At 34.3% G+C, this 17,313-nt stretch overlaps 1 protein-coding gene across 2 annotated transcripts in view; it reads left to right on the forward strand.

Annotated features, from left to right (window-relative positions):
- Positions 1 to 16,493, forward strand: part of LOC149778332 (NF-kappa-B inhibitor-like protein 1) — a 28,390-nt gene extending 11,897 nt beyond the window's left edge. For both annotated transcript variants that reach the window (XM_089939146.1, XM_089939145.1), the window contains exons 4-6: positions 2,013 to 2,155; positions 3,631 to 3,775; positions 15,896 to 16,493. In XM_089939146.1, coding sequence (XP_089795272.1) covers positions 2,013 to 2,155; positions 3,631 to 3,775; positions 15,896 to 16,464 — 857 coding nt within the window. In that variant the 3' untranslated portion in view covers positions 16,465 to 16,493. The remainder of the gene's footprint in view (positions 1 to 2,012; positions 2,156 to 3,630; positions 3,776 to 15,895) is intronic.
- The last annotated feature ends 820 nt before the right edge of the window (positions 16,494 to 17,313 follow it).

Raw genomic sequence — 17,313 nt, forward strand, 5'->3', positions numbered from 1 at the left:
CTTGTGGTAATTTTAGGCAAATAAATAGTATCTGATTTCCTGTATTTTCCCGTATTTTGCGAATATGTGTGAAGTCAGAAAACAACTTAGACCTTAAAGCTCATCTCACAAATTCCACAACATAGCACTGTCCCATACGTTTCTAACCTACATAATTTGCCTTTTAAAGTTAAATCTTTAATAAAATATTGCCAGGGCTTTGGTTTCAATGATTTGTATATTTTTTCTGAATCTATTTGCCCGATGATTTAAGAAAACAGACAATCTAATAAACTGATACATCCCAGACTTAGCGAAGTCCGCCATTATTTCCCGTTAGGCCTACTGGTTCACTTACAGTTTCAAACTAATTTTATAACGAAATAGTGTATAAGAGGCAGTTAATATGTATCCCGATCACTGATTCAGATCTTAAAACACAAATTGTATGTTTTATCTTCAAAGGATAGCATGCAGGAAATTGATAGTTGCTACCTTAAATAGAAAAGGGTTAATGGTCAATCAGCTATCAAGACGTAATGCTTGTGAATGGGCAAGAGTTTGTTTGTCAATGTAATTGATATCAAAACTAGGCCTAGCTACTGATGCCTTGATGAATACATTTCGCATCAACACTAGAACTAACCGGAATAAGATGAGGGGCATTTAAAAAAAAACATGGTATGGTCAGTCAATGTACCTCTTAAATAATCACAGGGCAAAGTCGTTTTCGCTTTCCTTACAGAAGAAGGTGAAGTTTACATTTTTAGGTGACTTTTCACCCACTTACAAATGGCATTTTGTCTAAGTCTCAACACGTCTTGATTCTGAGATTACGTGGACTGCTTATTCCACTACATTCGGAAATGAACACAATAACGAAAGCTAAAGTTGTTTATTTGATGTACTTTTATAAACGACCACATGTGCATCTCTGGGTCTTTCTGCCTCCAGATTCAATCACTGTAAATATCAGTACATTTTCCCACCCAGCCACCAGTCAAAGCCTTTGAACTTGCCGTCCAGCTATTGCATCATGTTCTTTTTTATGTACTCTTATAAAATGGCAACATGTATGTATCAAGGGGTCTTTCAGTCACTGAATTCTGTCATTGTAAATATCAGCACAGCTAATTCATCAACACATTTTCCCACAAAGCAGTTGGTTGAAGCAGGACTGGCAAGTCTTTGAATTTTGCTGCACACCTATTACATGCGTATGGAGGACTCCTGCCTCAGTGATTTTCTGTGTCCCAAATCAAAATTTGGCACCCAACTATGCGTAATTAAGCATTTCCAAGATCCCTGATGTTGCATCCTGAAAATGACAAATCAATAGCACTTTAAAAATTTTAAATAAGAATTTGACAGAGATGTAATACAGCAGTCATCATTTGTAGAAGCTACAACTATTCACAAAAGTTACTGTAGACATATTGACTAGTTAATGTGAGTGCTATTTATAAATACTTTATAATTTTTTTTTGTGTTGATAATTTATCCTAACTACTAATCCACATAGATTTATTCTGATCTATGACAAAAAATTTAACTGCAGGTAAGTATAAAAAAATAAACATGCATTTTTCATCAGTTTTCTATAATTATGACATGTAATATGTAGAGTGCTCTTCCTATGCTCAGATAATGTGTTTTAGCCACTTATATTAGTAATAATTACACTTATACATCTCTTCTGGGTTGGCATGTGTGAACCTACAACAAAGCAGTTCAGGTTCACATTTAATAAAATTTCCCTTTGATCAGGTACTGGGGCAACTCATTGTTAGGATTGATGGGTAGCCAGTGACATTTCCTTAAGTTTGACATCTCTGCTTGTTATGACATTTTGGGAGTTTTCACACCCCATTGGAATAATTTTTAAAGGAAAGACTAGATTTTATATAATAATAATTGACCAATCAGATTTATAGTGTTTTGTTTTCGATGTAATAATTAGGTTTACTACAGTTTTGATCTTTTATGCTATTTTTCAAGCTGCTTGTATAAGATTATTCATTTTACTTCCATAGTTTACACAGACTTGGTGCTACCACTAATGGAGAAATTCCCAGATCTTTTGGATGCAGTGAACCTGGAGGAGATATCATGCAGATCTCTATTAGACAAGCTTGTAGAGACAAGACAGACTAGTCAAGTTGCTGATGAAGGAGAGGTGGGAACAAGGTGGTTTACCTCACCTGAATTTTTCATCTTCATTTTTTTTCTATGAGGATATTTCTGTTTTTTTCATAGATAATGTTTTTGTAAAGTTTGTATCAAATAATGCTTGTAGAAAGTCTTCTATTTTATCAACACCCTTTAAAATCCTTAGTTAAAACTTGGGATTGTTTGGGATATAAGAAGTACTTTAAAATTTGGTCTAAAGAACTTAGAACTTTAGTTTTTCATTTCGTAGGGAGTAAGGCTGAGAATCATGTATAAGGCTGGTCAGATGGTCACTCATTCTGCTGGGAAAGATGCCAAAACATAACTGGTCTGACCTCTTTCTTTAGGATGAGCACATTCGTGGATTTTTTTTGGTGCCCTGGTGTAATCAGCATTAAAAGCAAAACAAAATATTAAAGGACTGGAACATAATTATTTGCTCCAGATTTCTGATTCTTTTGCATGTGAATGTTCACACATTTGGTGCTCAAAGTTGCATCTAAACTAGTGTTTGTGACTAAAATTCACTATCTAATGTAAAGAATATATAGATTTACAGAGACAAGCTTGAAACATTTTATGTGACTGGAATGTGTATGTAGAGGTGAAGAAGGATCAACCAGTAATGACATGTATATATGGTGGGGCTAGGGATGCATGAGAGGCAGTGGAAAATGAAAATAGAACATCAGAGGCGCACTATTACTAAGCTTGTTAAATTAACATTATGTGATCCACTTGCAGAAATAATACTAAACTTAAGCCTGTGGATTCAATCTTCTCATATAGTGTCAGTGGAATGCCAAAGAAGAATACAAATTACAAATCCACTCCATGTACAAATTACTTTCACTCCATGCACTCACTTTTTGTAATTATTCATTCTATTTCCTTTTCTCGCTTCCACACCTCTATTAACACACACACACACACTTTTCTTATATACTAGTATTCTTTCTTTCCTTTTCACCCACAATTCAAGTTTTCTGGACACAGTTACTCATTACTGAGACCCCAAAACTGCTTTTGTGTCATTACTGTAGTTTTTTCCTCCATCAAGTCTCCCCATGAACTCTTGACGTTAAATCTGCATCAGCATCTACACACCACCACCACTCACATACCATATTTCAAGCCTCCATCATCTATAGTGTTAAGTGAAATGAAGGAAAATTGATTCCCTCCTCTGTCTATCATTGTTAAGTTTTTGGCAATGGTCATTATCTTGTACACACCCAGTAATGCAATTGAATGTAGGTAACAGTTGCTGTGTACAGCATCCCTTTATCTGTAAGTAGGTTACTGTGACCCACATTTTATTCCACAGTGACTTTAAGTCATGGGTCAATCATGTTCCATGTACGCAGAGTATTTCTAGTTTGCTTATGACATGTTTTTGAGGTTAGCCTGAGTGTCCCCAGAGCTGAAAAATGCTAAAGAGCATTATTCTGTCATTGGTAAGTAAATTGATTCATCTTTTAGATGAGGTTCCAGGGAGATTGTGGCAGGCATTCAACACAAGGCAGAGCCCAGTCAAGTGAGAAGCACAGTGACAGATTCTGGAGAGACAAACTAGCTGATGAAGCAAATGAAGAATTTGGTGATGTCTGTGGTAATTCAGAGGATGGTAAGTTTTATTGATTTTGAAGATGCCTTGCCCAGTATTTTCATGTGCATGTTTTAAATTGTCTTTGTTATGATGATGTACCTATATAGAACTTTCTGACTATTATAATGTACAATGTAGCATCATTAGTGTGCTTGTCTTTTACCTTATCAGTCAGATGTTCAATCCCTGACTATCATGGAGGACAGTGGTAACCATCCAAGGTTTGTGGTTTTCTCCTAGTTTACCTGGTTGTCCTCCTTGCATCAATATAATTATAAGCTTTTGAGTTGTAATTGATAGTAACCATTCCAATGATCTTCAGATATTAGCACTGCTAGGATAATTTTCCTGTTCTTTGTAATGCAGACTGGCATTAGGAGCAGTGGTAGTTCATTGGTTAGCAATCCAGACTCATGAACTCATGACCAGAAGGGTGATATAACCTTTCATGTGCTTATATGCCATTAAAATACCAATCAGTCAAAAGAACTTAGATTGTAAACCAAAGAGTGATTGAAGAGGTCTGATCATATGCCAGAAGATCGAAAATTTTGTTCACCAACTGCCATTATGACCTTGTGGAATGAGGGTTTTTTGGTGGGTGTGGAGTATTAATTAACAATGGGAAATAAAACTGGAAAATGGACGTCACATCCATAAAGCCAGGAAGTCAAGTCATCATGGTTTTTCCAAAATATTGTTTAAATTTATTAAACTTTTCACCCGTCTTAAGCTGCAGCTTGTGGTAAAAGTTCAAAGTGTCCTCTAAATGGAGGTTTAGCTGTCTAGTGTAGCTTTTGAACAAATATCATACACCAAGTACTGTTTAGTATTATTAACTCAGCAGGCTATAAAGCCATTAAGTTTATATGCAGTCATTTTCCATCCATTGTCCATACACATGCTATTTATGTCTTGTTCTTAAAAACTGCTCTGACAACAGAATTGTATCAAATTTTAATAGCATTATCTGACCAAATTCAATAGAAAGGTATTTCAGATTTGTTCAGGTGATGCCAATCAGCCTTCAGATATGGCCACCACTACTAAAAATAGAAAAACCTTTAAAGACAACTCTAGAACTGCTAAACAAAATTTCCCATATGTACTCTAGTATAAACCAGTTCGCTTATAAGCTGACCCCCCCAAACTGAATAGGTATAAACACTAAAAAGTGCATTATCTGTATATAAGCCAACCCACAAATCCGAGACATCACAAGATACATGCGATTTAGGCAAACTTTATTAACAAAAATTACATGTTTACTTCTCTTGGGGTTGGCCTGTATAATTATTAAAAAAAAATGGTATAAACTTGTTTGAAATGTAATTTATTTAATTTTCAGTTTTCTTCTTGTTTCTGCCTAATTCAGATTTGTGTATAACTTGATCGAACGATGACAAGAATTGAGCATTCGCAGGTTGTTGTAACACTGCATCTCCTTTTTGACTCGATTATTGTTTGTTTGTGCATTATTGCATCGGACATTTAATGTCATTGCACCAGTAATTATGTTTTTATTTTGCCTTGAAATTGTAAATTCATAACTCGTTAAAATGTGATCCTTGTATGACAACACAATGAACAACAATACGGTTTGATTCAATGCTCGTAATTAGGCTATTGAGCATATTTACATAATGGCACCACTGCATGTACATTGTAGGTTGGAACACGCACTGAATGAAGTACATTCTGCTGAATAAAGTACATCCCTTGTAGTCGAACCGTGGGACCGCTGCACTAAACTTTAATAATTTCTACAAAATACAATAATGAAGCTTCAGAAATAATGCTTTGAAAATGATGCTAATGCCGTAAAAACTGAGTTGTAGTTTGCTTTGATGTAAGCAACCTTACACCATACCTGTCAACTGTCAAGCTGGGAGGGAAAAAACTCCTGATTTTTAGCATCATTTCACTACTACTTCCCAATTTCATAATACCGCCCGATTTTTGCAGACAACTCTCTATTTTATTATGTCTTCGATTTTCGTTTCTCCTACAAAAAAGTCCTACATTAATATATATATCATATGCAATCCATGGAAGCCATGTTCTGTTGTATCACTGAGAATATTGTTGTGAAGAAATAATTACTTTTCTAGAAAGAATTCGCTTCTTCACTAAATAGAATGTTAAGTTTAAACATTCATGTACATTTATGATCTTTTTTACCTCTACAACAATTCAAAAATCAGAAAATAAAGCAGAACAAAATATAAACCACAACAATAAAATTATCGGCAATTAATTTAATTCCCAAGAATGATCACTTTGAATGCTGAAGCTCCATTCCCACCAAAGAATCTTACATGAGTGAACACCTGGCATTTTTATACCATATGTATGAACGTTAATTATCATTGTTAAATTAGAAATAAGGAATGAAAATACATACCATGCAGCATATGTGTCCTCAAAAGACTAATTCAGAACACGTATGTTTTATAGTAAACAACATTAAATGCCTTACGAGTTGACAATAAGGAAATAAGGTCGGACATACAGTAAGGGGAAAATAGTTGCCACATGTACGGTACCATGAAGCTGCCTATTTAGGCACCTTTAGTTCAACAAAAATGGGCATCCTTTGTTTGCCAGTAGGTTGCTGGTGCTTGCATAACACAGTAGTGTAAAACGTGGTTTCCTTGAATTATTACAGAGGGCCAGTTGTTTCACAAAATAATTGCATTGATAAGGACTAACTTTTAATTAGTCACACTGGCTCTCTTGCTTGTTTATTTAATATTAACCTTTAGCTATGGTGCAGTTTGGCCACAGCTGACCATAATATGAAAATAGGGCACTTTCTGAGGGAAAATAAGGTGTGTCACAGGGAGAAACTGTGCGTCCTCTGAATTTCATGCATATTGGACCTGGATGATTGGTCAGTATTTATTGAAAACAAGGCTTAAAAATGCCACGAAAAACCTCCTGATTTTAAGTCCCCAGCTCTCTATTTTTTTATTCAGTCTCCCTACTTAGCTTTTGAAATATTGACTGGTATGCCTTACACCCCCATTTACAAAACTACAGTAATTGTGCTAATATTATGGAATGAAAGGCAATTTCACATCAATGTACTGGTAAAGTTGCAGGTCAGAATTCACTCTTAACACAAGCCAGTTTCAGGGTTTTAATGATTAACTGGCCTGTATTGCTGTTGGAAAACAAAAGACAAATCCACCAATTATCAACAAAGGAGACACCAAAACATCAAGCATTCCACTGTGTGGAAAGTTGTGATGTTGTTCAGCCAAAACACAGAACTAAAATAGATTGATGATGATCTTAGTGGATCTATAAACAAAATTTTAGCCTTTATTATTACCACTCTTTGTGAACATGTAACAGTTATGATGGTTATGTGCCTTGTACAATTAAACGTGTGTCAGTTTTCATAAATATTACCTCAAGTTGTAGGATCACTTATATCATTGAAAAAGAGTAACTCATGAGCGCACGATTGAACGTAATGAAACTGCCATTAAGGACAAGTCAAAATGTTATCTGGAAGAATGCAGTTTGGTCAAAACAATGAATAAAACAAAACCTGCATCAAATACATTTGGGAATAAATAAGGATTTAAGTGACGATATGCACAATTTGCACTGTGTAAGTACTGTACATTATAGTTCTGCTTGGTCTCCCGGGTAAATTCAACCAGCCCGCAAATTATGAAGTATGTATTTACCTTTATTTAATTTCATGCTGGAGAAATCAGAAAATATGCACATACAAAATAATTACAAAATCAGTCGTAGTACTTTATAGCAGTTTAATAAGCATGGGGACACCGAAAATGATATTTTTTATATGCATATACATCTTATGGACACTGAACAAATTATCTTTATTGTGTTCCAAGATTTACAGCCATTACAGTAGTCAACAAAAAGGCTTAAAAACTGTTAAGTTTAGACACTGGCCTGCAGATAAGCTGACCCCCACCCCCTCTTCCAGGCCTTTATTTTTTCCTACATTTTTCGGTTTATACGCGAGTATATATGGTAATCAAATTAGACAGAAAGCATTCATGCATTAATGCATTTTAATTTGTTGATATGATGCCTATCCACAAGCATATATGAACACTGTTAATAAAAATGGAAAAAATTTTAAATGACTTTTTTCACAAACTTATCAACAGAATTTGACCAAATTTGATAGAAAGCATCCTGGTATGAATACCTTATAATTTATGCAAATGATGCTCATCAGATACATACATGCCAACCATTATGCTTTTGGCATAATTATTATGCTTTTTTCACCAAATTACGTATTACGCATAACTGTATTCGGATTAAGTGTTTTTGGTATAACCCCCTCCAAAAAAATTAATAATTTGTTTTCTTATTTTTATTAACATCCCATTAATCCCACAGACCGTATTCTAGAAAAGACGGCTTCTATGTAACTATGACATAAGAGTATACTTGTCCAAAGACTTGCATGCACTTTCCTAACAGTATTGTGTTCTATTTATAGCAGTTCCCCTACTTCAAGAAACATGCTGGTTTCTACTTTAAACTTTTGACCTTGGTTTCTATTTATAGCAGCTATATGGCTTAGTTAGGAGAGAACAGACTGGTTTTCTAACTTTTAATCTTTGCTCGCAGATTCTTTGTTCTAATTCAGAAAAGAACCAGTCTGTATGTATTTGGCACTAAAAGTCAAGTCAGATTTATTTTAGTCAATGTCTGTTAGAGCAAAAATATTTTTCAAATAATTTCACAGATGGGTTAGGAAAAGACGAAAAGATGATTCAGAGATGAATCCATGAATTACACATTACAGCTTTCCATTCTAGGGATCTTCATACCCCTTGCAGGCTGCATGGAAAGGATTTTAATATTGATCATGGTGGTAAAACAAGAAACTTTGAATTAGCTCGTTTACTAACTTCACTACTGAGGTAACTTCTTTTTATACAGCAGAACTAAATTGTGGCCACGAATTTTATAAATGCAGATGCGTTATCTACCAAGTTCTTAATAAAACACGCACAACCTCTAGCAGTAGAAGACTACATTGGTCCTTTGTTCAGACGGATGTTTCCTGATTCCAAAATTGCAGAAAATATGCATGTGCAAGAACAAAATTATCTAATATTGTTAGGTGTTTAGCAGAAGATACTTCACTTAAAATTGCAGAAGCCATGAAAATTGTGCCATTTAGTATTGTAACAGTCTGGAGTAGTGATTGTGACAAAAAGTTGTACCCAGTCCTTTTAAGTGACTTTGACAACGAAAAGGGCAAAGTCGAGTGCTCTTCTTTCATTACCAGATTTTACAGTAGATTCCACTGGATAAAACTTTATTTAGTTGCTTGATAATACTTTGAATAAACTTAAGTTGGCATAATTGTATGGGGTTTTAAGCTGATACTGCATCAGTGATGACTGGAATTCATAAATGAGTTACATTTTATATTTTGAAAAGTGTCTCCATCATTGTAGATACCAGGTTGTCTCTGTCATATGATGCACCATGTTGCAGGGAAAGCTGCTGATAAATTAGAAGAACTTCTAAGTATCAAGATGGCACTCCACTCTACCTGACAATTTACTTCATACGGATAGAGTGGATTTTTTTTCATCTTATTTCCAGGTAAAAGACCCAAGAACTGTAAGATATAAATTTCCTCTTCTTTGGCAGGTTATGAAAGGAATATTGGTTCTTTACCATTCTAATGCTGACTGAGAGATTCTTCAGTATTGTTCACAAAAACAAAAGTGAATTCAGATCACAGCTTTCTAACCCAGCACTTAGTGCTTTACTTTTGTGCAAAACATTCATACTCTCAGCTGGTACAAAGTGTTTTGAAATGTAATATGAAAGTCAGTTGCTTTTTAAAGCTCAAAGTGTTATACATATACGAAAACTTTGAAGCAGTAATTGATGTTAAAATTCCAGAGGGATAAATGTATCATTTTGTACATATACTCATTGAATTTTTATCATGTTATATGTGGATTACTCTTTTTCTGCTCAGATTACTCTTTTTGTCCACTTGGATTACACTCTTTCCTCGCCAGGGGTTGGCAAGTATGCAGATATCAGTGCTGTTGCTTAACAAAGAAAAGCCTTTAAACAACATCTTCACATTTGAATAGAATTTGACCAGATCTGATAGAAAGAATCCAGGACATGCCAGTTTGTCAGTGGGAGCAAAGGAAGTGAGGAAGTGATGTAGGATGAGGGTTATTTAGGTTCCTGGGGTTTGTAGTTTTGCAGAGTCTACTCTCCCTCCGAAACTGTAATTATTTTTTTGAATACTTGATGCATACATTTCAATAAAACAAGCTATATTAAGAAGCACAATAATATATCTTAGGGATTAAATTGAATAATCTGATTTAAATCTGAAGATAAAGTATTAAATAACAATTTAACAAGTAACAGTCTAGGTAGACACATTATGGATAAGATAAGTTTGAATAACAATCTAGTGTGTGCAGTCTTGTGAAATGGTTTCTTGTTTTGTGCCCGTTGGTTTTGCTTTCAGTTCCCAGCAAAAACTAACTACAACTAAATACCTTAAAGTGGCATTGGCATAGGAATGAAAGTGCCTGAAATATTTGCAGTTTTATGTCATTATACATGTATGTGCATATTTTTATAGCATTTCATATATTCAGACTGCTCCAATGGCCTAGTGGTTAGAGTGTCCGCCTTGGATGAGGCAGTTCATGGGTTCGATCCCTGGTCAAGTCATACCAAAGACTTACAAAAATAGTACTAACAGCTGCCTCGCTTGGCACTCAGCATTAAGAGAGAGAGAGAGAGGAGAGTATATTTAATGAAGGTGACAGTACAAAAACTAATATCCATGGAACTGCTTCAGTGGTCTAGTGTTTGAGCGTCTGCCTCAGATGCGGAGTGTTGTGGATTCGATCCCCGGATGAGTCACACCAAAGACTTACAAAAATGGTACTAACAGCTGCCTCGCTTGGCGCTCAGCATTAAGAGGTTAGTGTTAGTACTGATCGGCCTGGTATAATGTGACTGGGTGGGACATCATGCTACATGTCTGCGGCATGATGCCCTAGTGCTAGAAATCAGTATAAACTGTCATACTGCAGACATCATAGTGATATGACTGAAAAATTGTTAAAGCTACATTAAAAATCTAAATCACACACACACACTCATTTATTCAGTGCCTTTAATAACTGTTTTGAAATTCATGTTTTGTAATATTAGCTAGTATGCTTTTCTTCACATGGAATTGCAAATAAATCCTGATATCTTTGATTGCTGGTCTGGGCTGATTGATTGTATAAATTGAACCCAAAACATTCTGGTCATGAGTCCAACACTTTAATAAATGAGACACCATGGCTACCTTGGGTGGGATTCTTGGTGGTTTCCAGGTCCTAGCCCTGGTGGGGAGTGTAAGCATGAGACACCATGGTTGCCATGTGTGGGAAACTTGGTGGTTTCCAATTACTAACCCTTTTGGGAGGCCCAAACATCCATGCTGACTGCCTATTTCAACTTCCTATATAGCACCAAGTAAGTGTCTGTAAAATTTCTAAGTAATGAACTTCAACATGAAGATAGTATCCTTATTTACGTGGGTGATTATATGTTGTCCGTACAACAGAAGTGATGTAGTTCATTTTCTGCCGTCTCCAGTTAATTGTATACAATTTTTCCATAACATTGAGATGTAAGGGCATATTTTTCCCTCTTTGTTTCAAATTTTTAAATATTAGAATTTGATGACAAAGTATTTACCGTCTATGTAAGTGTAGTCCTTAAATCCTCACCTTCACTGAAAATGGACTCATCCAGCAACTGGAAAATGAGTTCTTGGTGACATTCAGATTAAATCAATGAATGAAATAAATAAGTTCTGTGCATTTGTTATATCCTTGCTTTTCATTTTTAAAGTGGTAGGTTTGTACAGGTTGCAGTGTGGGGTGGGTGGAAAGTAACAAAACAAATAGGTCTTTTTGCCTTTTTTGTGTCTTTTTATGAATTACATCGAGTTGTATTTTTTAATGATCTTGGTTGAAAATACACTTAGTCTGTACAGAAAATTTGTAGACATGTGCCTTTATCAATTTCTAACACCTGCAAGATTCTACTTATCAGTATGATGCAGGCATGGCTCATTAATATCAATGAATTTTGCTTGTCTGTTTAGATGACTACCTCGTGCTACCAGTATATGGTTTTAGTGAATTCCATGTTTTATTTTGGGAAGATGCTCTAACCTCACTCGGGCAATGTGGATATGTGAGAAAGCTTGCCAGTAGCTTCTTGTGGGTTGGTGGTTCTTTCCGGGGTTTTCCCGGGTTCTTTCTCCACCATTAATACTGGCCGCCATGTGTAGCCTATCATGCACTGAAAAATGGAGTTAAACCCTACAACAACAACAACTAACCTCACTTACCAACATAAAAGGTGAAATATCTGAATGTGGTGGAAAAAGTCAGTGGAAACCCAGACTTGAGTATAATGTGCTTAAATGTCCATTAATGAAAGTCCTGCCATCATTTGATTTCTCTTCATGTGTGTGGGGGTGAGGCAATTCCAATTCTAGCCTAGTAGCCCAGCAGGAATGATGTGTAGTACATGGTCTCAGATTCAAATTTTGGCTTAGATTTTAGCTTACCTGGTCATATAGCCAAAGCCAATTAAGTTTATGGTATGACCTTGTGTATATTGCTTTTTACCACTCTGGATGCCATATTTCTGATCCAGTTTTGATCATGCTTGGAATATGGGCTTTTGTAATCAAAGTCTCAAACAAGTTTGATAATGAGTGAGATACACATATGTTAATGAGGTGATCTTGCATCAAATTTGCTTACCCTTTTTCCACTCCATTGGTCATATTTTTTTATATTTGTTTTTGATAAAACTTATATCACAAAGATAATGGATAGGTTTGATAAAGAACTAGATGCACATATATTAATGAGGCAGTTTTTTCTCTGGTTTTCTGAACCATGTTGCTTATCCAGTTCTTATCGAGCTTGAAATATTAATTTGTATCATAAAGATCATGTTTTGATAATGTGCAAGAGACATGCATATTAATGATATATTTCTGTATCTAAGTTTGTTACCAGTCTGAAAGTCAAATATCTGATCTGATTTTTATAAAACTTGGAATTTTTATAGGTTACTGCATTTGTAACAAGTTCATATTTTCCCATACAAATGCGGTAACGTTTTTATTATATGCTCATGTTCTTATTCTACCTAAGGCTTAATTATGTAAACAAAAATACACTACACCAAAGTAACTGAATGTATGCCATATTCTGAACTAAATACACAAGAGCACATTCATCATTACACAACAATATTATTAATGCACACATAACTCAGCCCAGATATGTTTTAACTTAGTCACATGCTAGACATAATTTTCGAAAAGAAAATGGCATTTTGGACTACTTAAAATTGAAATTTGGAGTTATATTGTGAATGAATGCACATTGCAACAACTTTTCCATTTGATCTGGAATGATTCGACATGAAGTACGTTGGATTTCAGCAGCGACAGAACAGTGTGTTGACATCTGCAAGTGTGTTTCTGTTCTGTCATTGAATGTTTGAAATCATAATGTGGGAAATATATGGTCTTTCATTTGTAATTATCAAAAAGATGCTATGGAATAAAATGTTTATTTCATTTTAAGTGCAGTAAGGAAAATGTAATTGCACTTGGAATATTGTCAGAATTATATACAATTTGGAAATGTGTAATCAAGCTTGAGAACCCATGAGATGGCTCATGTAATTCGAATTTGCAGAACTAAGAAAGTGCATTTCGGGAAATTCAGGATGTAAAACTAAGTATATTTTTTGCCATTCTTATTACCAGCTAAATAAGACAGTTTATGCCTTGTCATTTGCATGTTATTTGTAGGGACCCAGCAATTTTATTAAATCTGGCATCTGTCTCCTGCCTAAATCGGAAACATTGTATCAAAAAAGTTAATGCAGAATGTAGCAAAGCAGCTGGTATGTGGCAGTCCATGCAACATCTGCTTTAGTTCATTCAGAAACAAATTTAATCAACCAAAATGTAAAGCACCTACTACATCAGTGTCTTGATTTGTTTACAAAGTAGTTGTCATACAGCCATCACTGCACATTTCTGATATTACTTTCAGTTGCTTGCTTTGTTGAAAGCTTCTTTTGTAAGTCTGTAAAATCATCCACATTGTCAACTTTGAATTCTCTGCTTTCAAATGGCTCAAACATTTGGTTTACTTCATCCACAGACAAAATAAATCAAAAGTGCTGGTGTCTGCATCCATTGTTTGTTTACAATAGACAGTTGTTCCCTTATGAGTACAATATGAATTGTGCACGCAAGTGCAATATAGTAAAATACTGAAAGATTCTGACAATGTAATGTTAACGGGAGAAAAAAAATGAACATGTAATAAACTTATATTGTCAAGATCTTAGGCAAGTTTAATTATGAGCTGGAATAATGAGGTTATCTTGTATCTGAATGCTCACTTTGTTATACTCTGGAATCAACAATTCTATTGTTATGTGTAATTCATTTGTATTGTGTATTAACTTTTTGTTATAAACAACATATTACATTGCTATTCTTGTCTTTGAGTTTAGATTATATTTTAAGATCATTGTTACTTGGAAGTAAATGTATACAGATGTTGAATTCAAGGTCTATGGTTTATTTTTAGAAATTAAAAATGTTCTAGATTCAAGTTTATTAATTTGATGGGAAACTGATCCTCATCCTGGTTCATTTATTGTGTCTTAGCTTTTTATATAAATGTTTTTATTTTCTTCAGAATTACTCACTTCATATCTTAACAGCAGTCTTTATGGAATCGATTTAGGTTGTGGTTTAGTTAATATTTGAGAAGATTTATTTATTTAAATTATGCTCAGTTATATTTCCAGACTAAATCACTATTTTTGGGATTATTTTAAATTCCTTCAAGGACATTTTGGGATTATATTCTTGTGATACCTCAAGGCTATTGGCACATTACCACATAGCAGGATATTGCTACATCAGTTCATGCAAGATTAGAATTCATTTGGGACACCACTGAACTTCATTTGGAATAATCCAAACTTTTGGACCAATGATAGAATTCTTAGGACTATTTGGCATTTAATTCATGACCTGTAAGTTCTTTTTGAGTTTTCACTTTTCATGCTAGGAAAATAAATTATTTATTTAATCTTACAAAACTTCTTGCATTTTTCTGTTTCTTATTTAAGACCAAAGATTTGTAACACTGTATATTCAGTTATATATATTTAATTTGTATTGTGTGCTTGACTTTTTTTGTCGATGACTGAGGATAGAGTTTTAATGTCTAGTTGATTTTTTTCTTGTTTATTAGTTATAAAGTGATGTTTTCTGCAGTTTGAGTTCAAGACCTAGCCTTTATTATGACCACAGAAGGTTTTAGAAGTGAACTTGTTTTCAGTTTTGGTGTAATTTTGTATTAAGATGATTGAGTTTTTTTCAGAAAATGCTATTGCATCATGGGTCAAGTGCAGTTTAATATAAAAGTCAGTTTTGTCAACAGTCATTATTTTAATATCAGTCTGGAATTATTTACTATTTTGTTTTATGTTCATATATAATTTGAGCGGATTAATGTTCTTAAATTATTCCATGGAATTAAAAAGTGCTCATTGACCTGTGGATTCAAACTTTATTTTGGTATTATTGTGAATTCATTTAAAGACATCCTGGATTATATCATTGTGATACATCAATACTGTTGTTACATTAACTCCTTCAAGACTTGGAATTATGCATATTAGTTTTGCTTTTGTCTTTAGAAAGATCTTTTATAAGGATATAGTAAAACAGGTCAAATCAACAGGTTATTAAAAAGTTTGGGATTATGTGACATTGTCAGCTGTTAACTGTAATCCAGGTGAGCAATGACAAAACCATGTTGGTAAAAGCTGGGCTACAACATTTCACTTTTCCATCAAGGACATTTATTTGTCTGAATTTGCTGGGCTTAGGAATTATAATTCCCTACTCAATGATGTAAAAATTAAATAAGAGTCAAGAGTATCCCCTGCACAATGATTTAAAAATTAAAAATTATACCCTCCTTTGATTCTTCATTATAATCACGCCTCTATTTTCAGACTACTTTGGTAGCTTTAGAAATAAGGAGACATATGACGAATGGGCTGACAGAATCAGTCAAGAGTATCGGGCCAAAAGAAAACACTCCTTCCAATACACACATACTGCATCCAAATCTGGTAGAAAAGAGAAGAGTAAAGAGAAGAGTGAAAAGAAAGAGAAATCAGGGACTGATAATTTGGAAGATATACGTGAAAAATTGCGTAAAAGATATGAGGAAAAACAAAAGGAAACAGTGGAAAGGAATCTTACAAAGAAGAAATTGGACTATGAAAGAAAGTTTAATGATTTATTGAGTAAGGATAAGGTGAATTGCTTAAGGATTAATGATATACCTTGGCCAAGTGGAAGAACGGTTGAAGATGATTTGAAGATTTTATTGCATGACTTGGGAGAAAAAGACTCTGCAAAATATAGAAAATATTTAAGAGAACAACAAATTCGTTGGCATCCGGACAAATTTTTCCAAAAGTTTGGGGACTCTTTGGATGAGAGTGAGAAGGATAAAATATTGGAGAGAGTTAAATCAATTAGTCAGGCATTGAATAAGCTAAGTGAGAAATCCTGATTTAAATATTAAACATGTATTTCCATATATTTTACAGTTTTTTGTTTTATTACATTACATTAAGTAGTAAATTAATGGTGATTCATTTGTAGGCCCTACTGCCTCCCAAATCCAGCCCTCCCAAAGATTTTCTGTTTATATTTATATAGACAAAGGGCAATAACTCTTTCTCAATACCTCCCCTTGCCACATATATTTGATGAGTTTTAAGCTTTTGCAATGAACTGACAACATCCTTGTCTTTGCCTCCTGAAATCTTTTCATGCCATCCATTGAGGATTTTGTTATTTTCAGATATATGAAAGATTATTATACAGGTGGTATACATTTTGTTTTACTTTTGAGCATAATTATGTGATTTTTTTCACACATGGACATGGTTCTGCATTCTATGACTGCATGGCTCTAAACAGCTAGATTGTATTAGAACATATTAAAGTTTATGTTCATGCACACTAATTTTTTATCACCCCTGGTATAGTGGGTATCTCTGGTCAATTAAATATGTAGTTCTTTTTCTTTTCTTACTTTGTCACTTCATAATTAACTATGAAGACTAAGTATGCTTAATGCAAGAATTCAGAGCCAATGAGAAATCTCATGATTTGTGTCTCACATGAACAAAGTATATTTTGTCAGCTAAGTCTTTGTGGGGATGCCATTAAATCTGAGGGAATGACGGAAATTGCAACTTCACCTTTGACACAATCTCTAGAGTTACAGGGGAATTATTTGGTACAATTAGCAACAAAAGAGCTGATTGGTTTTGTCCAATTGTTCCCCCATCTTTTCTTCTTCCTCAGTTTTAGTCCACAATGTGCTTTGATCTTAGAAAACCAGGTGCATGAC

The sequence above is a fragment of the Sinohyriopsis cumingii genome, chromosome 17 (genome assembly GCF_028554795.1).
Source record: "Sinohyriopsis cumingii isolate HCF-2022 chromosome 17, ASM2855479v2, whole genome shotgun sequence".
Classification (NCBI taxonomy): domain Eukaryota; kingdom Metazoa; phylum Mollusca; class Bivalvia; order Unionida; family Unionidae; genus Sinohyriopsis; species Sinohyriopsis cumingii.